The sequence below is a fragment of the Drosophila pseudoobscura genome, chromosome 2 (genome assembly GCF_009870125.1).
Source record: "Drosophila pseudoobscura strain MV-25-SWS-2005 chromosome 2, UCI_Dpse_MV25, whole genome shotgun sequence".
NCBI classification, from domain to species: Eukaryota; Metazoa; Arthropoda; class Insecta; order Diptera; family Drosophilidae; genus Drosophila; species Drosophila pseudoobscura.
This window is the reverse complement of record NC_046679.1, coordinates 21,308,006-21,331,724: the sequence shown is the minus strand read 5'-3', so window position 1 is coordinate 21,331,724 and position 23,719 is coordinate 21,308,006. Positions and strand designations below refer to the sequence as shown.

At 44.7% G+C, this 23,719-nt stretch overlaps 4 protein-coding genes and 1 long non-coding RNA gene across 24 annotated transcripts in view; 2 read left to right on the top strand and 3 right to left on the bottom strand.

Moving 5' to 3' along the window:
- Positions 1–19,159, bottom strand: part of Sap47 (Synapse-associated protein 47kD) — a 32,983-nt gene extending 13,824 nt beyond the window's left edge. For 9 of the 20 annotated variants that reach the window (XR_004468862.1, XR_004468865.1, XR_004468863.1 and 6 more), the window contains exons 1-3: positions 18,672–18,813; positions 17,794–18,420; positions 5,303–5,353 (exon numbers count right to left, since the gene is read on the bottom strand). Coding sequence is in view for 15 of the 20 variants with exons in the window: in XM_015182267.2 (XP_015037753.2) it covers positions 5,303–5,353; positions 17,794–18,005 (263 nt within the window). In the remaining 5 variants the exon portion in view is untranslated. The other 11 variants (XR_004468866.1, XM_015182262.2, XM_015182258.2 and 8 more) reach the window with 3 other exon arrangements.
- Positions 1,404–2,390, top strand: LOC26532324 (tripartite motif-containing protein 65). Its single transcript, XM_033378633.1, has 3 exons — positions 1,404–1,696; positions 1,768–2,179; positions 2,250–2,390. The coding sequence occupies exons 1-2, from the start codon at positions 1,532–1,534 to the stop codon at positions 1,807–1,809; spliced, it is 207 nt and encodes a 68-aa protein (XP_033234524.1). The 5' UTR covers positions 1,404–1,531; the 3' UTR covers positions 1,810–2,179; positions 2,250–2,390.
- A 592-nt stretch (positions 19,160–19,751) lies between the features above and the next one.
- blp (mitochondrial import inner membrane translocase subunit Tim16) lies at positions 19,752–20,465 on the bottom strand. Its single transcript, XM_001359233.4, has 2 exons — positions 20,178–20,465; positions 19,752–20,120 (listed from the first exon to the last, which is right to left on the bottom strand). The coding sequence occupies exons 1-2, from the start codon at positions 20,338–20,340 to the stop codon at positions 19,867–19,869; spliced, it is 417 nt and encodes a 138-aa protein (XP_001359270.2). The 5' UTR covers positions 20,341–20,465; the 3' UTR covers positions 19,752–19,866.
- A 658-nt stretch (positions 20,466–21,123) lies between these two features.
- On the top strand, positions 21,124–21,902 carry LOC26533346 (uncharacterized). The gene is made up of 2 exons (XR_001451812.2): positions 21,124–21,316; positions 21,377–21,902. It is a non-coding gene; the product is annotated as an uncharacterized lncRNA (long non-coding RNA).
- Positions 21,903–22,119: 217 nt separating this feature from the next.
- LOC117183261 (very low-density lipoprotein receptor-like) lies at positions 22,120–22,885 on the bottom strand. Its single transcript, XM_033376568.1, has 2 exons — positions 22,359–22,885; positions 22,120–22,290 (listed from the first exon to the last, which is right to left on the bottom strand). The coding sequence occupies exons 1-2, from the start codon at positions 22,593–22,595 to the stop codon at positions 22,255–22,257; spliced, it is 273 nt and encodes a 90-aa protein (XP_033232459.1). The 5' UTR covers positions 22,596–22,885; the 3' UTR covers positions 22,120–22,254.
- Between the last annotated feature and the right edge of the window lie 834 nt (positions 22,886–23,719).

The following is a 23,719-nucleotide window of genomic DNA, read 5'->3' as shown; positions in this document are numbered from 1 at the left end:
CTTTTTCTTAGAATTTTTTTCTTTTATTTCCAGCTGCATTTTCTTGGAATTGCTTTCTTTTTCGCAGTGAAATTTCTACCGTTATTGAATCTATTTACCGTGAGACTTTACATATTTTGTCGCTATTCTTTTGTCAGGCAAAACATTGTAGTGGGGGTGGGGAGGGAAACGTGGTATGACACCCTTCACATAAAAAGGGACGAAAAGTGAATGACAAAACAACATGCCACACTCACACACACACATAGCACTTATGTAAATTGCAGCCTGTGCAGGAAGCAAATGCTTCGGAGGTCTAGAGTTTTGTGGCAGGAGGGGAGGCGGCACGACGACAACTGAAATTGCAACTGCAACTGCAACTGCCAATGGGGAATGGAGAATGGCAAAATGTTGCAAGGCTGGCAGTAAAAGTAGCACTACAGACAGGGAATGGGTGGGGGTTCGCTTGCAAGTGACAAAGCTTGACACACCCACTCCGCCTCTGTTTTTTTGGGGGGGGGAGGGAGGAGGGGATGCTCTGATGCGAAAATTGCATTGTCAGCTTAGAGAATGGCGTCAACTGTTGCTGGTTGCTGTTACTCCTTCTCCTCTCTTTATCTCTTTTTGTTTTTGTTGGGCTTCAATGGAGTGTGAGTTTTTGTCCATTTAAATAGTGAAGGAATTTAATTGGAAGGTACTTCCGTGCCCCTCCCTTTAATTGGATTGCGATTCGGGAGCCCTCTGAGAAGCCCTGCTGTGATTTCTCCCATTTCAAAGGGGGCTCAATCGAAACGTGACACGCCATATCCCTTCCCATGCCCATGCCCTTGCCTCATGTTGAAGGGCCAATAACTAAGCCGCATGGCAACAGCGTTAGCAGTGCGTTCCGTTGTCAGGTTGATCCCCGTCTGCGTAAGACCTACACAATGGCCCTGTGTTTAAAGATAATGCTTATAGGAAATTTATTACATTTGCTTCTGCGACGTGCGACGAGGCGGGGAAAATAAAATGAAATAAAGCTAAATGCGTGTATAAGGCGCAAAATAAATGATACCCTGGCGATGGCCAGAGAGAAAGAGAGAAAGGACACCTGCTGAGCTTCCGTTTTCGCTAACAGAGAATTTCCACCATCATCATTTTCATCAGCAGAGCAGAGCCCTAATGGCAGGCCCTCAACGAGGGCAGATACATGAGTACAAAGGAAGCTAGAGCCTTCTGAAAGTGATACTTTCGCCAAAACTCTTCAAACAACCCACTCCCTGCCAGAGGGGCCTCGGCGCAACAACCAAGGCGCCAAGAAAAATCCGAATTTGACAAATTACCGGCAAGCAGGTAAACAGCAAAAGCAAATCAGAGACAGGCCCATAGTCTCTGCTCCAAATCCTGCCAGAGATGCCTTTCGAATATACTTCAGAGTGTGCTCACATCGAACACTTCTCATTCAGTCTAGAGTCTAGAATCGTTGGGATACGAACGCAAAATAAAGCAAACAAAATTTTGTATAATCGTAATTTTCTGTTAAAAAAAATTTCGTTCAAAATTAAAAAGAAAGATGCCATCAGAAAGGGATCCATGTTCCGTCTGCCTGTGCAGGATGCGCTGCCGGGTGCAGACGCCGTGTAAGCATTCCTTCTGCCGGCGCTGCCTGCACCGCTGCTACTACGAGTGCGCCAACAAAAACTGCCCCCTGTGCCGGGCTCCCTTCGATTATTATTTGGTCAGTACACAGATCTGCACATATGGCAGTACTACAGGTCCTTTAACGCTCATCTTCCACCGCATCCCCAGCGCAAGAACCGCAGATACATCAACGTTGTCTTTCTCAACTAAAAATGCAAACGGACAAAATGCAGTAGGCTAATGGTGACCCGTCTCTCCGCATGGTCTCGTTAAATTCGTTAAAATCAGATTGCTTTTGTTTAAGAGTTGTTAGTTTTTTTTTGCGGTTTAAATGTTCAAATTCAGTTTTCTTTTGTTTTTTAAAGCCATGGAATGTTGTGATTTCTTGGTGGGTTCTTTAAAGATATTACTATATTTTTTACATTTGGCAGAATATAGAATACTAGGGGAAAAGACCGCTGAACAGTCGATTCGTTCATCTGCCGATATGGGACTTCGACGATCCAAAACTTTTGGAGATATATAATGGAGAGATAATTCTGTGCCACACTGATTCGACAGACCAGACGAGACCATTCAGGTATGTACTTGGACAACGAACTCAAGCCTTTATAGATTAAGGTAACTGATTGAAAATTGGACGGAAACAGGTCTGAAAAAAAAGTTTCTGTGACTTGGAGGATGGAAGGAAGCATACCTTTGAAAGGAGGAATCCTTAAATACATGTATATATCCTATAGATTGAAAGCAGCACTTGAACGCCCCCTGCCTAATAAATGGCGGTAATTGAATAAACTTGGACTTTTTTATACTTAACCGACAGCGCACTTAAGACTAAATAAAATCAGAAAAAATCCGGCTTTACCGTTTTCTTACTTTACGAGCCAGTACTCGCATTCAAACGCCTTTGCTGATATAACCCCCTAAGTCTTGGGGCTCAAACAACGACCCACACACAGTCCAATGGATGAGGGGGAAGGACTGTGCTTTCTAGGAAGGACGGATATTACATGCACCTAGTGCAATATTCAATGCCTCTAGTGACATCCAGAAAAAAACAGGAAAAGAAAGGAGATGCTGCCACCACCTTTCTCTGTGTGTTGGTTGGGCATGTGGCACAACACGCATACAGGAAAAGGATATGAAAAGACATTCGAGTTTTTCTGCGCAGCAGATTTCTATTTTTGCAACACATTACACCCCCTCGATTCGTTATTTGTCTTGTGTGTTGTTTATTTGGCTTTTGTTGTTTCAATTAAAGCGAGGAGGATATATGTAGGTACTCAGGGTATCAAATATTCATGACAAACGGCGCCCAAGTGGCAGCAAAAACAAAGCCAAAATGTCGGGCATTAATTATTCAAAGCGTGAATTGATGAGATTGAGGGATTGGCATAAAGCCCAATCAGTTCAAGGGTCACGGCTTAACCGATTGATAATTCAGTGGCACAACCGCTTACGCCCAACTTTAAGCTGATTATAAAATCTGACCTTAAGACTGAGCTTGTTTAGGGGGGATAATTACAGAGCAGAGCCCTCGAGTTGGCTAAACAACTCCATTTGTAGACCCTTTACAGTAGCTGGCACCTTTTTGGACATAATCCTGCTGGGATAATTAAGAGCCACCCACCCAACTCTCCTCCTAGAACACTTAATACGATTGCCGCCTAATGGCTGGCCATGTACCCACCGACATTAAAGGAAACGATCATCTAAGCCCCATGCCCATTCGAAGGAACGACAACGATAAGCGGCAAAAATTACACACAAAGAAAAACATAATCGTCAAAGAAAATTGTGCGCAATACTTGAGGGTAGGAATTTCTATATAGAAATTAAGAATACCAGAGGATATAGAATACCAAAATCTCTAGTCTACTTGTGGGATAATTCTGGCATAGCTTAAGAAAAATCAATCTCTGTCTCCACTCGATGCTAGAACTCCTGCAAAAAGTATAATGAAGATGTACAAGGTTAATTGAGCTGAAACTTTGCTTTGCAGTCCGAAAATAAAGTCAACAGAAAGGACAGTGAAAGAGCCCCCTGCCTGCGAATGACAGGTGAAACCGACAGGTAGACTCTGCTTCTGCTTCTGTTTCTGTTTAAAGGCCATTTCGCTTTCGTTTCCCACACCCGCGGTGGCCTCGTCACGGGCTGTGTCCTCCCAAGGAAAACAAAGAGTATTGTCATTCCGAATGGCCATAGAAGACACAGCTTCTGTGGCACATGTGGTTCTTGCAAGAGTCGGACAGTTCCTAAGGCTAGCAAATGGCACAGCTTTAAAGTCCAGCCTTTAGTTTCCCTGTGATTGATGGAGTACTATTCCAGGACTATTTGAAGAGCAAATTGATATTTCCCAGAAGCTTCCATAGCAATAATTCAATTAAAAATACATATTGCCTTGCCACATTTCATCCCAAGCAAAGTTGCCATTTTACTTTCCTTCTCTCTCTACCACTAACAGTTTTTTTCAAGGACATGCCAAGGCTCTTTCATGTTAAGCAAACCCAACTCTTTTTTTTCTTTGATTTGCGGTTTTCAACCAGGGACAAACACCATGGGGCATGGATATGGGATCTGGGATATGGGACCAATCAAACGCACGAACCAATGATTGTGTGCGAGTTCTGATTGGAAAATCCTATAAATAGAAGGGAGCCCTGCCAATGATCAACCATTTCATGCGACCAGCTCGTGGGTTATATACGCACAATATTTATTTATAGCCAGCGATGACCCTACTTCCCCAACAGGTCTCTCCTGACAGTCGGAATGACAATCCCTGAAATGATAAACGTCCCAGGGCTTTGAGTTTTTGGGACAATTGTTGCCATGGGGCTTCGGTCGGTCTCAGGGCTCGTTCGCACTCAATAAAGCGCTGAATGGAACGAGTATACAGTAGGCCCTAAAGGACGTACGCCATACTGGCCAAAGGGCTCTCTGGGGCGCACAAATAAAACAGGAGCGAACCGAAAAAAGGTGCCAAATGCCAGGCAAAGGAATTTTATGCGCATTAATTATACGCAAAAAGCAGGAGAGCACGCCCCGAAAATGCAAATGAATTATTTAGTCTGATATTTAAGCTGATTGAGATGAATTAACTTGAAATGAATATCAAAGGAGGGGAAAGGAAGAAAGGGAGAAAGGGCTCTGCTCCACTCAACACGTGGGCGCGCCATGAAACTTGAGAGTCGGCTTTCCCACGGCGATTTTCGCCCACGTATGTAATTATGCCACAAAAAAGGAGTCATTGCGGGGAGGTGGGGCCTCCTCAAGTGTCACTGGATTTCCATTTACGAGTGTGTTTGTGTGTGTGTGTTGGGGCCCCTTTGCTGCAATTAAAGTTCCAGAGCAGCCGCCAAATTGCAATTTTTATTTGACTTCTTGCCTCCTTTTAGCGATTATGAACGCTCGTCTCTAGCCCCCAACTTTTTGCAACCTTTGGCGGTCTCCCCCTCCCCTCTGGCTTTGCCTCTTAGTTAGCCCGAGTGGGTGTTGCACACAAAAGTTGTGCTGTTCTGTGTGTTAATGATTTTACGACTGCCATAGAAAGTTTTTCCACTCTTTGTGTGAGTTGCAAAAAGGTTGATAGTTTGATAGCATAGGGTCCCCATATAATGGCTTCTAATTAGGTTTAATTAGAAATATACTTATACTCTTAGCTGTGACAATGAAAACCAAACAACAAATGATATCAACTTACGTGGCTTCGGTCACAAACGAATCAACCAGGGACGTGGATTTGGGAAGGCTACTAAAAATAATCAAAGTACAAGAAAATAAAGAGTAAAACTTAACAAATTAAAAGGAAATAAATTAGAATAAAACAAATTTAAGCAAAAATAAAATGAATATTAAGTAAATAAACTTCTTAAAATTATAATAAAAATCGAATTAAAGACGTCGCGTGATAGTTTGTATATAAAATATAATATAGAAACTATGATTGTACTGATTCCGATATTTTTAAGTCGTGGAACGAACTCTCGAGGGTCTTAAATCAGTCTGTCTTTCGTATACTTAAGGGGCTTTCCGTTTAAGGGATAATTCCTTCGTTTTTATATGTATTACCTCAATGGGCTTTTGCCCCTTTACCAGGCCTTAATAAACTAATTAGATTAAATAATTTCCTGGGGCAAAATCCGGTCTTTGTACGTCGTGTTTGGCGCCTTTTCCCCCTACATTTTATACATATTTCCATCTGCAGATGGAATCGCCTTTTGTGCAAAACGCCAGGATAATTACCTGCAAAAAAAAAGGAAGAGAAGAGTGAAAAGTTTCCAATGTTAATGAAGATGTATATCGTTCAGTGATTTTCAGTGTGTTAGTGGGAATTAATTAGGCAGTTTCGTGTTGGGAAAAGGGAGCCCGGCTGGAAACACTTCCTGTCCGACCTGTCCCGTCCCGTCCCGTCCCGCCCTGACCTGACCCTCTCTAATTAAGCCAGAAGGATATGATATTACAAATGCGAAACAGAGCCGCGAACATGAAAGCGAAAATGAAATGAAAGTGCAAAGGTCACGCCAAACGATGGGGCCCAGCCCATAAATCTCTCCGCCCAAGAAAAACAATTTCTTAACATAAATCAACTCGTTTCTGAGTGGAGAAGGAGGTGCAGAATATGGTACTTCTTGCAGGATACAACAAGGACAGCACCATTGATAAACAATACAAATCGAATTGAATTCAATCGAAGGAGGAGCCGGAGGCGCAGGAGTAGGCAGGGGCGGGGCACAAACAGAAGGTGAAACAATTGTTTCCAATTGAAACGTAATGTAAATCGTGCCCCCGAGACAGCAGCGGCCTGACCTTGACCCAAATGCGGGAAAATGCCACACGAGCCGACGTGGTGCCGTGGTCCCGTGGTCCCACGGTGTCCTGTGGCACAGAAGAACAGTACACCAGTATGGCAGGCAGGCAGGCAGGCAAAGGGCAACCAAGATAAAAGTCTAAGGCTGCCACATATCGTAGACAAGGACATTGGGAAGGAGGAGTGGGACGATGCCTGGCCATGCGTAATTTATGCCAACTGATGCCGCCGCATCATGCAACACAGCGGAAAAATTGCAAATTTTATTCAATTAAGTGTAGCGCTTTTCCCACCAGTTTTCCATCATCCTTTCTCTCTCTCTCTCTCTCTGCCACAACCGCCAACAACCATTTGGTTATGGCAAATTGTCAGCCACATACCCAAGCAGCAGCAACAGCAACAGTTCCTCTCCTTCAGGCGCTGCATGGATGTCCTTCATCAGTTTTCTTGCTGCATTCATTATAGGGCTAATTAAGTATACGCCATGGTGGCATGGTGTGCGCTCTAGATAGTAAAAGTCTCCATGGCAGATAGCAGATGCACTGCCGATCGATACTCGACTCGTGCAGCATATGGCAGGCGGCATTAGTTTGATTGGACCACGCCCCCACGCGACGCCTGCTTGATGGGATAATTATTGTTTGTCTTTGGCCGAGCAAAATAATTTCAATATGGGAAATGGTACACGCAAGCACCAAGACCATATTGAGGATATAGATATTTATTGGATGGGAAATCGTAACTAGTAAACAAGAAATCCAGCAATCCGTAGTTCGTTCTATCCTTTTTGAAAGAGAATTTAATGAGAGAATCCCCAAGGAAATCTCTGAACATATAATCGCCCATTCTGTGTATGTATATTCCACTATAATCCAGCAATCTGTAGTTTGTTCAGCTCTGTGGAGGGTGGACTGGGCTGGGACTGGGACTGGTCAAGGGGTAGTCGCGGTGCATTGCTCATACGCCGCGTAAGCCAAGGCAAATGGCGGCACACCCCTTCTCGCGACGAAGCATCCAAGGACTGCGCCATCGTGCTGCAACGTGTTGACCTTTAGCACACTTTCGCCCCTTACTCTGCCCTCGCCCCCTCTGCTGTATTATCTTAATTGGTATGCAGGCAAAACTGTGCTGGTATTGGTGTTGATTTAGTTGTGTTTGTGTGTGTCGTATGACTTGGCATATTTCATTACTCAATTACAAAGCAAACGCTCGTTCGCGCTCCCTCTCTCTCTCTCTCTGTCTTGGGACTAAAACCGTTTGCAATTTTCAATTAACGGGTACACAAACACACACAGATACACACAGATACATGGCATACTCCCCCACAAAAGCTCGGAAATCAACCTCCAGCCTAATGCTTGCCCCCTTAGAGATAATCAATGGCTCGTTGGCTGTCCAACAGCCACGGAAACCCGTGGGGATTGGCAGCGTGTAGTCCTGATGTGAGTCTCCCGCCGAAGAATGCCAACTCACAGATGAATGAATCGCTGGAAAGAATGGATTGATGAGTTGTGCCCCCAACCCCAAACACCCTCTCAAGCACCTCCAGACCGAGAGTTAATGAAAGATGCAATATGGCAGAATGATTCAGCCAGCCGGCGGTCGGGTCGGATCTCCATTTCTCTCTCTAATGCAAAAGAGAGAATATTTAATTAAGAAATGCTTTTGACTTTGGAATGCGAGCGAAACAAAGCCTGCCAAAGGATGGCGAGCGGAGGTATTTATTGTTTAGCTAATAAATGGGTACAGGTTCTTCCAATTACAGTAAAACCTGTTTAAGTTGAACAATCGAAGAGAGGAGACAACAAAAGAGGGCAGTCCGGTTTTGTCCCCTATTAAAAAAGGACATTGCGTCTATGAATGAAGCATCTATTGAAGATCGAAGTACAGCTTTTGAGGGACTTGTGAACTATGGTTTCCCCAAACTTTCACCCATGAAAAACCTTGAACAAGTGTTACAAAAACACACTTCCTTACACCGAGATATATGCACTTTTAAAATTGACTCTTTCCGACCCCAAAGCCCCACATTATCCAAGAAGAAATCTTCGATCTTAACCTGAGAACTTTATCGGCTTTTGGTAGTAATAACAACTTTTATTTTAAAACTATTAAGGTATTCCCAACCGAAAAAGGATACAACTTTTGTAATCTGAACTGTGGGAGCATAATATATTTCTACCTTACCTCTTCCCCAAAATGTTCTCTATACATAATGAAGCCCCTCCTTCACTCCAACAGCAATTATTCGTTGAACCTTAAATGTTCGCTTCCGGGGCCAAAAATTGTTTTAACCATAAAATGTTTTGGCGGCCGAAACTGGAACCTGAATACTTTAATTTTTTCGTTTTTAGAGCAACTTTTGAGAGCCATTTGGTAGCGCCAGGGAAACCTTTTAAGGACGCTTCTGGGCATGAAAATTTAACAAGTTCTTTCGGGGGTCGGGGGGTCTGGGACGCTCGTAAAATGTGGGGCCCTGTCACGTACAGGCGTGACTGGGAATGTGTGTGTGTGTGTGTGGGGGAATTTCACTTAAAGGCTACTCTTATCGTAGAACTTGGGAACGAGTGTTGGAAGACAAACATACAATGCGGATAATGTCATTAGCAGTAAAGTTTCGTATCACCGAAAAATAATTTTCAAGCATATCAAAAGTTGCAAAAGGAAGTTTTGATCACAATCACAATATCACAAGAAATGCTCATTAAAAGTTACGTTTCTTGGCGCCCCCCGCACCGAAAAAGGGTTCCGCAAATTCGATTAAAGGGGAGCCCGGTAGCCCAAAAAAAGAAAGAGTTGAAATGTCAGGCTTGGCATTTAAATTGCAAATTCCCCAAAATATAGAGAACCCAAAGCTCAAAAGCCATGGTTGACAGACTGACGAGGCGGTTGACTGACTGACTGACTGACTGAAGGACTGCCACTGTTGTTGACAGTATTAATTGCTAACGTTAACGTCGAGTAGCGCACAAACCGAAAATTGAATTCCAGCCAACGACAGCAGGAGGAGGAGGAGCTAGAGGCGCCACAGCGGCAGGACGAAGGACCCGCGCCGGTGGCAGCTAAAAACTGAAATTGAATTACCAGTGTTTTCTCCGTCGAACTATAAACACATTTGCTGTCGGCTGTCGCTTGTTCCATGGCATTTCACCAAAGAAAAGCAAAACTAAACGGGTTTGGTTTTTAAGGAAGGAAAAAAGAAAAAATGAAACCCCTTAAGGACAGAAAGTCTATATATATGTAAGTCTTGGAAGATTTAGGAATTGCTTTCTAAAACCCAAACAGAGGCAATATCTATTAGAGTGACAAATATTTATTTAAAGTAGAGATTAACCCGGTCTAAAAATTAAAGGAATTCATAAAACATCTTCAATAAATCATTTATTTTAGGGTCTAGAAGATTTCGAATGATTGAATAAATTCTGGAATATATTCTACATTTTTGGAGCTCCTTTGCCCTGGTATTCCCTAAGTCTTTAACCAAGTTTTGGAGAGCATTTTTCATTTAATTTGGGCACCTGTATTTTCAGTAATGTTCTCCGAATTCGTGGTGTTTCCACAACAAATGTGTGCTCCCGTAAGCAAATTGAATGCGTCGAACTCCCAAACAGATGGCCCCCCCCGACAGTTCCACCCACCACTTTTGCATAAGGTGTACAGCTCCAGCATCCCCCCTGGGTGGCCCGTCGTTGTGATTAGGCAAGAGCTTGGAAAAGCCCTGCCATAAATTTCCGCTGCAGATGAGAGTCACAGGAGCAGCAACAGCTACCAAAAATTTATGAACCACAGCGCAAAACAAAATGGCCGCTCTGAAAGGCAGGGCTTCGGGCTATGTGTTTTACAGTCGACCAAATCTGCACACACCCCAGCAGACACCCCGCCCCCCCAACAAGGAGGGGCCGCTGGAGGGGTCCCAGACACATGAGCAATTGGGACTGGCTTTTAAAACTGGCAACAGAGCTGCCATTAACGCAATGCAAATAGAAACCCCGAACCCCCAACCATCCCCATTCCCAACAGCCAACCTTCACCTCTCCCTAACAATCCTTATCAAATGTTGATGCTTTCTACTTTCTGTTGTTTTTTGGCATTTTATAGAGCGTGTAGAGTTTTATGTTAATTTTTAAATATTACTCAAGAGGGCGGCATAAAACGATGTGTGATGTATACGACCTATGAACTGTCTGCCTAGTTGGTTAGACATTACAGATATGGAACTTAATGGTCTACAAAATAAAGCAGATAGCATAGGAATGGAGGTCTGTATAGCCTGTGGATGGGCACATTTGGAGTTAAATTTAAAGTGATTCCAGGCTCAGAAAAGAAGCTCTCTTGATCCCCTTTCAAACAAATACATCTCTTTATAAGTTTATCTTTTCATCCAGGAACATATGTACACTTGTTTTAAGAACTCAACAAAGGAGAAAGTTTTAATATAAGTTTGTCTTCCTTTTTTTTGGGGTACAAAAAACATTTTTCATGGCGCAATGACAGCGTGGAAAAGCCAGAAAAATAGAAACAAAACACGTAGTACACTGGCTGCGCATTTTTACGATCCAAACGTAATTTCCTATTTTGTAGCGAATTCCTACTGCGAAATGCCACAGAGATACAAACATTTTTATGTGTGTGCGTGCTGGCACAAGACACCCACTGCACCCACTACGCCTTACAGGAGGGGAACAGGACCTACTTTTTGCTCTTTTTAGACCGAGGTTTTGATGGTAGTACGAAAGGGTATAACAGGCATACGATCGTGCAAGGGGGGAGAGCAGAGAATAGACGTTATCTAGATAATCAGAAGCTTTAACTCTTTTCCACTCTTTGGAACTGAGAGAAGGTCTAGAGAAGGACCCCAACTATATGCCCACATCTCGGACTCTAAAAGAAGATCTATCATCTCGCTTCAAAGCAGTCTCCTGCGAGCCTCAAGCTCTCTTCCATTTTGTAGCTTAAGGACCTTTAACAGAGGTATCCTCTAGTCGATGTTCGCCCATCTCCAGCGGGTCCTCTAGCTCCCTCTCTCTGCTGGTATGTGCTGCCGTCTCTTGCATCATTTGTTGGCATTACTTTTACTGGCCTGTCACTTCCGTCCGACCCGGACCACCCTTAGCCCCCCAGGGCGTTAATATTTATGTTTTGCCAGCGCTCTTCTTTGCTGTTAACGTAACTTTATCATCGTCTATGTCCCGGGCAGGACACCATAACAGAACATTATTATCATCATCATGAAGGGGCTCAACTTTTGCCCGCCGACTACTGACTGTTCCGCCCACGCGCTTTCGCTTTAGTTGACTTCCGTGCGTGCACTTTTCCATCCTCCATCCTCCGTCCTCCGTCCGCCATCCTCCAGTATCATTTATCTTTATTCGTAGAATAAAAAGGAAAAGCTGCCAACATATGTTTCCCACAGAATTTCCATATGCTGCTGACTGCCGTGTCCTGATTTCATTTCACTTTTGAATCGAGAAACAGAGACAGAGAGAGCGAGAGAGAGGGAATCCGAACATCTGCATTATTAGCACCTTTTGGCCAGGGCCAGGCCTTGGGGTCATTTTACGAGGAGCATAAAATTTTATTCATTCGCTTCCCCAGCACCCCTCCCCCCCTCCCGCGGTGGTTGCGTGTGAGGGCCATAAAAGTCTATCCGCTTGCCAAAAACCTTTGGCACACTTTGGATTTCTGCGGCATAATTGACCGCCAATTGATGTGGCAGAAGTGGGGCACCGCTAGCCCAAGCCACACGGTTGCACGGATACACGGACACCGTCCAGCGGTTTTTAGGATCGAAAAGTGCATCCATAAAAACGGTGTTAAGTTGATTGGACATTTTGATGGCCTTTGATTAGTTGCAGAGCTCGGAAACACGAGAATTGAAACCCCAAAGCTTTAAATAATAAAAACAACCACAAATTTGTGGCAATTCTGTAAAATATTAAAAAAAACTGGAGACTAGTACTAAAGATAAAAGGGAAGTACATTTAAGTAAATCTAAGAGAAGATTACGTACAAAATCTCATTTTGATGGCTCCAGAACAGCCAGGACAGCTAGGCTCTGCTTTAAAGGCTTTCAAATATATAAATTCATTTACAAACTAATCTCCTAAGGCCCCCCTTAAACCTATTTAAAACCCTTGGTTATTTAAACCCATCGATTTCCTGGAAAAACCAATGAAATCTCAACCAAATCAACCTGGTTTCCATACACATAAATACCCCATAGCGTGAGCTAAAGATCAGCAAATGAAACCACTTCCGCACACATTTCCTCGCGCCTGTGTGTGTCTGCAATTCCCTAACCAACAATTAGGTGTTGAAAAATTCGTGACAAAACATTTAATTTGCATAAAAATTTGTATTTATATTTATGGCACAAATGGGGAAAAAAAAGCCAGCCCCCAAGGCAATAAATATTCATTTTGTGGCCCAAACAATAAGCATAGACAGAAGCCGAAGCAGAACCAGGACCAGAGCCTAGTCAGCAGGCAAAACCACAGTCCAGTCAGAGGTGGAGGCGGAGAGACAGAACCCAGTCCAGTCAGAGGTGGAGCCGGAGAGACAGAACCACAGTCCAGTCGAAGGTGGAGCCCGAGAGACAGCACCACAGTCCAGTCAGAGGTGGAGCCCGAGAGACAGAACCACAGTCCCAGTCGGAGGTGGAGCCGGAGAGACAGAACCACAGCCCAGCGGTAGAACCACAGTCCCAGTGAGAGAGGGGGTGGGGAGCCAAAACCATAGTCCAGAGACACAACCAAATCCACAGACATGATTTAAGCACAAAAACTAGTCTAAAAGGGACAGTTAAATTGAATTAAATTGCGACAGCTGAAAAAATAAACCAAACAAATAGTTTTTTGAGGCCCAGTCCCACCACCCACAGACACCGAAAGGCGCAGCTGGCAATTAAGGCCGAAAGCCGAGGAAACGAAATGAAATTGCAAAAACAGCAATTGCCGTATTTTCGTTTTATTTATTTTTTCTTTTTTTTTTGGGGAGGGAGGGAGAAAGCTGACCACACAAATTGTTGCTTTCGGGTCGGGTCTGAGTCTGGCCGTTAATTTGCCTGGAAAATGTCAAATGGCGAACGGTCGAACGACCGAACCACCGAGCAAGGCGTCGTTAGCACCCACGCGGTGGCTGGTGCCTGGTGGCTATGCGGCTATAGCCCCGGTTATGTGTCGTCCTGTCCGGGCATGAAATTTTAATACCGCCTTTAAATTTAAGTAGCCCCCAAAAATTTGTGTGGTTTTGAATACACTTTTCGGGTGAGGGCATGGCCGAAAAGGCAGCAGCTGCGGAACTGTGGGTTCTCCTTTTCTCTTTCGATCCCTAAAGTGTATTTAAATATTCGGTTCATGGAAATTAGTTTATTGTGAATTTTTGCATTTGATTTGGCAGAGTTTCAATTGGACACTTCTACCTCACTTTCCGTCTCTTATTTATATTTGTGTATCCTTGGGAAATGTATTTTGTATTTTGTATTTTTTTTTGTTTGTCGGGGAGGCCAAATGTTGCGTCGATAAAGTTCTTGGGGGAGGTGTTTTGTCGTTGGCTCTCATTTATTTATTTATATTGAGGCCAGTGCTTTGATTTCATTATGTTTGCAGTGTCTCTCTGTCGCTGTCGCTGTCTTTGTGGGTGGAAGAACTTTCCTTCTTTGGGCAGGTGGAAAATACAGAAATAAAGACAAGACTAAGGTCGATTCCATTATAATATTTATATCATTTTTGAGGCGGGGGCACAAGAGAGTTTCCCAACAAAGGAGGGGCAGAATTTTGTGCTATTTGCATATGGGAGAACATATTCCAATATTTAAGTTGTTTCCTTTCCTGATATTTGCATTTAGAAAACATATTTCAATCAGGCCCCCAACATGCCGACGAGTATGCAAATATTTGTTGCTTAACTTTTGTTTTCCTTTTCCCATTTTTGGAGCCTTGTTTTGTTTTCCATTTTGCCCATATTTCGAGCCTTGTTTTAATGATGACCCAAAGAAATGGCAGGAAAACTTTTCTTGTTTTGCGTTATTCCTTGTGCGAGGCAATCAAAAGTTGCCGCTTACTTTGCCTCTCCTTTTTAAAGGACATGCGACATGGGTAAATTGCGTCAAGTGGCGTTAAAAATGCATTGCCTCGCGCTGTGTCCTGCTTCTTATTTGCCAAGCAATTTGAGAGCTGAAAACCAGATGAAATGTGCCTTGCTTTTGGGTTTCTTTTATGGCCTACTCGTATAGCCTAGGCCCTAGCCCTAGCCATAGCCTGCTCTTGCCTTCTATTTTTGGCATAATTTTAGACAAAGGCAAGGGCACACAGACACACACACACACACACATTCAGCAACAGAGAGGAGAGCCAGTGCAAATAGTGTAAATGTCCTTGAAAGCGCCAACAACTTTGGCCCTGGCGCATAGCACAAACGAAACAGGAAAAAAAGAAAACAGAAACCGAAACCGAAACAGAAACAGAAACGAATGCAGGGGAGAGCAGCAGTACAGCAGGACAGAAGCACAGGTGAAGGCTTTCTAGGGTTAAGACTTAGGGGGGAATGCAATTCGATAATTACATTTCCATGGAATCCTTTGCCAGAGGAAACTCTCGTTACACATCGATTTCCCTTGAAATTCTGCGTTGTCCTCCGTAGCATACTTATTGGGGCGCGGATTGCATTTCAATTTTCGTGAATTTCCACACAGGGGAAACTTCTTTAATTGGGTTTCCATTTGAACCGAGAAAATTCTGCGTATAGCCCCCTGCTCGAACACTTTTTAATTACGAAAATATTCCCCCGGCTCTATTTGCACAACATTTTTAATTGAATACCAATCGATTTTGGCCCAATTTGCGAGAGTTGCTCTAATGAACGACACTTTATGCATGACAGGGAAAATGAAATAAATTAATTCATTGAAAATTATAGAGATTTGGCGGTGATTGCTGTGCCATAGAAGGGGCCCATCGGCCTCATCGGGGCACACCACACGTTTTCTGAATGCACAATTATTAAATAGGCTGACAAAAGGCGGACCGCCACGGCCAGGGAGAGCCAGTGGAGCGGAGCAGGAGGCCAAGGCAGATGGCGTCGTTTTTACTCGTTTTCGGGGGCTACATCACATGTGCACAATTTTCAGAGAGTGCGAGAGATAGCGAGAGCGAGCGTGGCGAGAGCGTAACAGTTCGCTCTCGTTGTATCGATCCGCAAAACGAGCAAAAGTCAACTGGAAACTGGAAAGCAACCACCAAAAAGGAACACATCCTGCCTGGCTGCCTGTCCGACCCATTGACACCCCACCGCCCACCGCCCACACCCTCGCCCTCGCCTGCGCCACCATCTGCCATCTGGCTGTGGCTCTGGCTTTGGCTCTGGCTTTGGGTCTGGCTGACATTGGTGACAGTTTTTCGCACACACAAAAAGCTGGTCAAAAAACTGAACTTTGTACAATGCAGAGAGACAAAGAGAGAGAGAGGGAGAGAGAGGAGGCGGGCCGCCCTCAGCGGGAGAGCCCTCTGCTTGAATGACTCAACATTTTGTGGTTATGCATAAGCCACGTGCAAATTATTTTCCCCAGCAAAACAAAAGCAGGCAAAAGCATGGAAAAGCGGAGCAAAACGTACATTAAAACCCCCTCCCAAAACGAAAAAGGAAGCTTGTCCAACTTGTCAATGTCAATTGATAGCGAAAGCAGGGGGTCCTTCGGGGCTCCGCTCCAGGACATGGAATAGGCCGTGTGACACATCCACATCAAAGTCAAAGGAAGCGGAGAAGAGGCGGCCACTAACCAGAATGTCGTCTGGCACCAGCTGTTGCCAGCTGTTGGCTTTCAGAACGTGCTCCCCCCTCATCGTTTTGGGTTTGACATCCTCCAGCTCTGCTCCAGCTCTAGCTCCACACACAATTAAATATTAATGCGCGAAATTAAGTGAAAAATAGCTAGCAATGGAAATGGTGTGGGTGTGGGCGTGGGTCTGGGCGTGGGTGTGCCTCCACTGGCTCCGGCTTGTGTAAAGGATTAGACAGCAACTTGTGGCATTAACGCGGACATCACACGAGGCTTAACTTGTCCAACAGCAACAAAACAACAAAAAAAAGACAACCAGAAATAATTGGTTTTTATTTTCATTTATGTGTCGGAAAAGGAACTACGAGGAGGAGGCACTATCGCGGCAATCTAAGGTGGACTTTGTTTACCCAGAAATGAATGGAGGAGGCATAATTTTGGGTGCGGATTGTGTGCCAGAGATTGATGAAGTGTCGGCAACAAACAGAGTGGAAAAGGTCAAAAGAGTATGGCGGAGAAGGAAGCGTAAATAGAGGCTAAACAATCATTCATTTTTCGGTGGAAGAAGTAGCGAAGGTTTGCTACATTTGTATTTTGGAAATAGAATTTGGTTAAGGGAATTTCTTAATTGAAAAAGTAGAACAAATGCATATAAAATATAAAATTATATGGGATCTATGTTATCTAAATTTCCCTTTAGACAATAACCTTTAAAGTTTTCTGCATAGGCAAACCTTTGCTCAAGTACTAAATGCCGTAGAAATGGGAAAACGACTTCCTTCGTTGCCCTTTCATTGTATATTTCTCAGTATTTCTACAGATAAAACGTATCTGTGTCATGACTAATCTTGTATTAACGAAATCTATAGGTTAAAACCATAAAATCTATGTGCTATGACCTGAATAGAGTGAAGCCCATTAAAAATGGCCAATTCTTTGAATTGAATAATCAAAGAAAACCTCAGGAAATCTTCATTTCTAAGCCCAAATCAGTGGAACAATTCAACCACAAGCCAATTTGGGCAATTTTCTTTGCATTTGCAGCACAGCACAACCGAGCAGAAGCAGAAATTTGTTGCAATCAAAGTTTGGTTTGTGGCAGGCAGGCAACAACAAACGAAATAAATCAAAAGTTTCTCTATATATAATGCGACCCGTATACGGAGTTTATCGGGCATTTGGTTTGCAGTTTAAGCAATTATGTTCAGTCACGTGAGAGCGTGTGGAATGCCATGCAATGGATAGGAAGCATGACTGCTGCTGCAGGGGAGAAGAGAAGAGCAGGACAGAGCAGAGCTCCAGAGAACTTCCCAACTATAATAAATGGCAGATGAGGCGGGGCAGTAGGCAGGGGCCGGCTGCAGTTGGCCAAATGCTAAAAGGTACAAATAGCAAGGTCATATTGGCACGCCATGTCAAGACGGGCAGAACACTGGCACAGATGCACCGCACGGCACAGAGACACAAGCGGAAGCAGAGACATGACAGGTGCAGGGAAAATGCCAAAGGAGCAGGACCTGCTTAAGGGCACTAGGAAGATGAGCAAACCATGAATGAGTGTGTACAGAGTGTGACGGGTTGAAGAGTAAGAAGGGTTGAATGGACTCACCTTTTGCCAGCCTCCTCGCCTTCGAGTCCCTCGCCGCCAGCGGCAGCTGCTTCCTGATCTACTGAAGCACTGGCCACCGCCTCGGCGGAGGTGGTGGGTGCGACGGCAGCGGGTGCCGCATCTCCTGTGGGCACTGGGACCTCCTCATCGCCAGCGCCACCCTTGACGGCGCCAACCAGCGAAGTAAATTGATTTGTAAGACCCGAAAACATGTTTGGTGCTGCGTTTTGTGTGGCTGTTGATGATGCTTTAAAGGATTAGCCTGCTTGGGGCTCTGCCTGCTGCCTGCTGCGTGCTACGTGCTGCGTCCGAGTGGAGTGTCGTTTGGTATGTCCTGTCCTGTACGGAGATGTACACAAAACGAATGCCCCACGAGGCTCCAAAACCAAAAAAACGTGCGCACGTTCGGGTCTCTCTCACTCTCGCTCTCTGCAAAGGCTCCTGCTGCTGCTGCTTCTCTCTCTCTCTCGTTCCTTTCGCTCAACTTTTACTACACTTGGCAGAAATTTTGTAATAAGTTCTGTTCTTGTTTCCGTTTCTTTCAGTGTGTCGCACCACAGAAGTTTCACTTTCAACTCTCGCTCGGGAGTTATGTAAATTTTCGCATTTAATTTCTATTTTCGCACGCTGCAAGATGATTAAAAGAAAGGCAATTCAGATTTTTTATCGCAATATGGCGTTGCACAAGAGACCTGACGCTGAGGGCAGGCAGGGAAAATCAATAAAACAGGCATATAAATTGTCTGAAACGAGCGAATAATGCGTTGCTATTTTGCACAATTTCACGATTCGATCGATACCTCGCCACCGTTCGCAATTCACTTGGATGTATCGTCTGGCTATATAGTAATATTAACGCCCTGACTATGGTAATTTACCACTTGAGGTTTTTCTTTTTTCTCGGTTTGGATTGGGGGAATGGCTCCAAAGACAAGTGGAATCTGTTGGTTTTTACGGCTGCCTACTTCGAAGGTCCTCTGAAAACTGGCAGAGCAGAGGAATTTCAGTTGTTCAAATACCGTGTACGTACTTCTCGGTGGCGTCTCTCTGAGTCGAGTCTCTCTCTCGTCGTCGTCGTCGTCGTCGTCGGTGGCGTCTGGAAAGCCCCAATGGATCCACGAATCTCTTCCTGGCAGACACCCACTTTTGTTTGCAGTGCGTATTCGTGGTGGAGGGTTTTCCTTTGTGCGCTGGAATTTCTGGCTAGTGTCTGCGCATGTGCCAGCTGTTTGCGTTGTTAATGAATGCGATAAAATAAACAATTGACACGTCTGAATTTAACAACAACTGCGCAGAAAATCTATACAATATTTAAGTGCTACCCATCAAACAGCTGACTTCTATTAGTGGTAATTGGAAATATCGATACTTGTCAGAAAATTGCTTGCACATCTCCAGTTGGTCAAACAGCTGGCTCTGTTTTCAAGGTATATTCGGTAAAAGGGGTGGATTTCACCTTGCATGCGTTGCGATTTTTGGGCCATGTTGCATGTTGTCCATACCCTCTTTTTTCTTAGCGGTCGGATTTAAAAGGACGGCTGGAATTTGAAATTTGAGTAAGACACGCTTCAAAAAAGCCCCAATTCGGCGTCGATCGGTGCCTGTTCGTGTTTGTTCGGACTATTGGAGACATATAGGAAATAACAGCAAATTTGTAGCAACTACTGTTACCGGTGGACATCCTGTGCAGCTTGAAGTACACCGCGTGGAACCGCTGGCCCTAACGTGCATTTTGCAGACTGAACTGTTCAACAGGTCAGCACGACCAGCGGGCGAATAAGCTAAATGAAGCTAGTTCATCTGTACAACGACAATGCGTATCCTGGAGCGACTGGAGCACCGTGGACATTATTTAAGATATTGCAGACGATATCTACGGTGTACAATGTTTGTTTTTCCAGCCCGCTTTAATGTTCAAGCGAAACAAGAACAATTGCACATAAAGATCCACTTTTACATCATTTTGTTCATACAAATCTATTTACAGCAACACATAAGTCGTCTTCGTACTTAACACTTAAGTTTATAAATCACTTAGTAGCTAATTATTTTTGTTTGCAGGTACAAGAGGATTCAGCGTACTTGCCGGCCCCTCCTTGGACTTGCCGCTTCCGCCTCTGACTCTGCTTTCGGTGGCGGCGGCCGCTGGGCTTTCAGTTCGGTGTCTAGGCGCTCTTTGGCCCGGAAGACCTTTGACTGTAGATAGAAGGAACCGCCTTTCCCGCGATCATTCACACTGAACAGATGTTCGTAATTCTTGATAATGCTGTCCACGTTCTTGAGGTCGTCCACGTTCAGGATTTGCTTGGCCTCCTCAACGGTCATACCTAGAAGTGAATGGAGAATGAGTCAAGGTTCTCCTATAATTGATTTCACCAGCTTACCTGTGCGTAGGTTGGACTCTGCGGTCTTGTCGCCCTGTTTGCCGCCACCTGCCCGACGAGCGGCCTCCTGGGATGCGGCTATCTCTTGCCTTAGCGCTTTGGTGAAGGCGCGTCCAACTGCCTGAGCACCCAGAACGATGATTTGTGCAATGTACTTAGCCATTGCTGTTCTTCCTACACTGTACCACCTGAAATTTGGTCTTTTACTGATACACAACTGTTTACAATCAACGAGTTTCCAAAAATTATACAATGCTCATAACCTAAAATCGGCACACCAGCTGTTTGCTGTCAGTCGGACCCTTCGATTAAATATACCGAAATATACCGTCTCATTTTCAAAATATACCGTGAATATACTGACGAATTCCAGTTCTAATTTATATTCCTCGTTTTTGATATTCTGTGGAATATTACTAACAAGATAGATCTCTCAGCCCTGCCCACATAATTTTCTCCGATTAATGATTTAATTTTCTACTTGACTGGTTTATTTTAAATATTTGCTTTTATTGGATCTTGTCTAAAAAATGGTTTTAGCGAAATAGGCCAAACAAAACAAGCGAGAGAGGATAGTCGTTCATATTGCTCAATTTAGAGATTCTGTTGAATAATTCTGGCTAACTAAAACCCTTAGTTCTGCCCACATAATTTTAGGCCATAGATGAATACATTTTCTACAAAATTGGTTAGTTTTTAGTCCTTGCTTTTATTGTATTTTGACTAAAACGAGGTTTAAACAAAATAGTTCAACAAAAAAAAACAGTCGCAGTATTGTGTGTAATAGGCCTTTGTTCAAACTGTTTTTAAAACATTATTAATAAATACATGTTCTCAGATTGATATCTTGATTAAAAGGACCTTTTGAACAAATACTGACAAGTTTGATATACTATTTATATTTCTATTTTTCTAGCTAGCTGAGACAATACACTCAGCTCTGAATTCATAATTTCATTCGATTATTTCATCAATTTCCTAAAGGACTGACTAAATTTAAGTTCTCAAGTACATATATTTTTTCCTAAAAAATTTTTTGTTCCAGTTAACGAAATTTCGTCTTCATTCAATTACGGGATGCAGTGTCTTCGTGTCGAACGGATCAGAGCCTCAGGGAGCTCTTGGTGTTCATTCCAGAGGTGCGATTTCAATTGAAAACAGTTTAATTCGAATCATAGGAGTTTTCTTTTTCCGAATAGCGAATAAAGTGCATTCCTGTAAGATGATTTCTGAGTATATTGCGGATGTGGAAAAAGTCGGCCTGAAGGCATACAGATATTTCCAGCCACCGACCCCTGAGCCACCGGTCGACGTCGTCTGGACTTCCCACTGCGCCCACTGGGTGGGGGTATCAAAATACGAAGCGCAACAAATGTTGGAGTGGATCCGGCAGAAAAACCGGAGCCTGCCGAAGGGGAAGGACTGGTGCCCGCAGAGCAGGACATAGAGCGTCCTGCTGCTGAAGGGGCAGACCGACAGGAAGGTGGCGACGCATGGTATTGGGATCCGCTTCGTGGATTTAGTCTGTATTGATTTCGCTGCTATTGCTGATATTGCGGCGCGGACACGGCTGACCGAGTTCGGCTCATCCGAACTGACGCCCGAGTCCTCGGATGCCAATGATGGTGTAGTGACATCTACCTCGGCAGCTGCCGAGGCTCCAATCGAGGGGATGATGTACTATGGATTTTGATTGTGTCTAAAATAAGATTTAAGCCAAAACAATTTCCACTTAATTTATTTCTTTATATGTTAATACACGCCAGCTATACATTTGTCCTTGTAGAAGGCATTGTGGTAGTGGTAACCTGGCACACTCGTCCAGTGTCTTTTCGCTCCATCTTCATCCGCAGCTTGGTCGCGTTGCACCTCAATGGCAATATCTGGCAGGTTCTCTATTGCATTTTTAGAGTCTTTAAAAGGGAGTGCTTGGCTATGCTTACTGCCTTATTTAATTTCTTCGATGGAGCTATTAGAGCTCAATATATTGGCTCGGTGCGGCTCTTGCCGGAGCGCAAGAATATCAGAGGCAGGGCAATGCGCCGAACGAATCGTCCGCACCATCGGCACAGTCCTGTCAGCCATCGGAGAGCAGGGCGGCCCATATGCAAAGCTGTAGAAAGGAGGAGTAGGATATTGTTAGTTTAAGAATTTAGGCAGATATCGTGTCTTTCCAATCACCTTGTTGATGGGACACTGAAAGTCTCCTGGCCGCTTGCAGTAGTCGGCCTCATCGTGGACATTCTCACAGTTGTCAAAGGTGGTACCATCGCAGATCAGAGCCTTGTCGAAGCACTTGCCGGACTGGCAGCTGAACTGATCCACCCGGCATGTGGGACATCCCACTTCATCCGACTTGTGCGGGCAGTCATTTTGGCCATCACAGTGCCAGGAGGCGGGTACGAAGTCCTTATTCATGTCACCATTCCCCGTCACTGCGGACGTGCACGTGAAATGATCTGGCCCACAGGCCGGAAACACGCCGTAGTTCTCCTAGTTCTCCAGTAGAATCAGATGCTTAGGGCACAAGCAGACGTCACGCGTGCTGCGTGTCGAACTCCTCTGGCTATGTAGTTTTGGAAACAATTTGGGCAACTGTGCCGTGTGATTGTGCAGCACTTTCGCATCCGGTGTCCACACGGCCCGGATGTCGGTGAACTGCGACAGACGATGCAGCTCCACGGAACAACGCTCTCCGTTGACAGTTCCACTCCGGTCTTGTCTTGCGAGGCTTTTCCGAGTCCCCGGTATCGTTGACGCCTACGGATTCACCCAGGAAGCTAAAAGAGGCAACGTTTTAGGAACACAATTGTGCGGATGGTTGTGTTAGCAGGTCCAGAAAAGCAGCCGCTCAATGATGTCGATTGCAATGTGGAAGAGCTGCTCGGAGTTGGCCAAGAGGCTCACCTTTGTGCCATTTGCCAGAGAACGCTTGATGCTGTGACTCCTGCCTTCGATCTGGAAAAAGAAGGATTAGGGATATTTATCCTTCTTACGCAGTAAATGTAATGCGAGATCGGATATTCTTGCCGGACAGCAGTCGGCCGAAGCTGTTCCTCTGGCTGAAGATGATGTTGTACATGCAGGAGACCTCGTCCTTGGCCAGCTGGTAGTGGGTGGGGCAAGCACAGGTCATGCCCCGTCTGCCGGGCTGGGCCAGGCACAGGTGGGAGCAGCCCCCGTTGTTAACCTTGTACTCGGTCGAGATGCGGCCAATGTGATCCTGCAGGCAGTCAACACGCAGGGGGTCGCGGAGCCGGAACAGGCAGAGGTGAAGCAGGTCTCATTCCCCACCCCACCCCCAGTCCAGGGTCTGTTCGTCTTCTTCCTTTTTCAATTGTTTTTCAATAAAATTCGTCTTCTGGGGAGCTGAGGCAGGGCGGAGTAATGGGCCACACAAAGGGCGTCGCTGGTCGTTTAGGCATCGCTGCAGACTCTGTGGCTCGAGTGGAACAGCGGCTGTTTTTGGGGAGTGCCCTGTGACATCATGACTTACAGAAGCCACTATAGGCATACGCACAAGGCACTTTTGTTCATACAAC

Excerpts from the sequence above, each read along its gene's own strand:
- blp (XM_001359233.4), bottom strand. The coding sequence starts at position 20,340 with ATGGCTAAGTACATTGCACAAATCATCGTTCTGGGTGCTCAGGCAGTT. Across the intron at positions 20,121-20,177 it reads AGAGTCCAACCTACGCACAG|GTATGACCGTTGAGGAGGCC; the intron begins GTAAGCTGGTGA and ends ATTCACTTCTAG.
- LOC117183261 (XM_033376568.1), bottom strand. The coding sequence starts at position 22,595 with ATGAATAAGGACTTCGTACCCGCCTCCTGGCACTGTGATGGCCAAAAT. Across the intron at positions 22,291-22,358 it reads TTCAGTGTCCCATCAACAAG|CTTTGCATATGGGCCGCCCT; the intron begins GTGATTGGAAAG and ends TCCTTTCTACAG.
- LOC26532324 (XM_033378633.1), top strand. The coding sequence starts at position 1,532 with ATGCCATCAGAAAGGGATCCATGTTCCGTCTGCCTGTGCAGGATGCGC. Across the intron at positions 1,697-1,767 it reads CTCCCTTCGATTATTATTTG|CGCAAGAACCGCAGATACAT; the intron begins GTCAGTACACAG and ends CCGCATCCCCAG.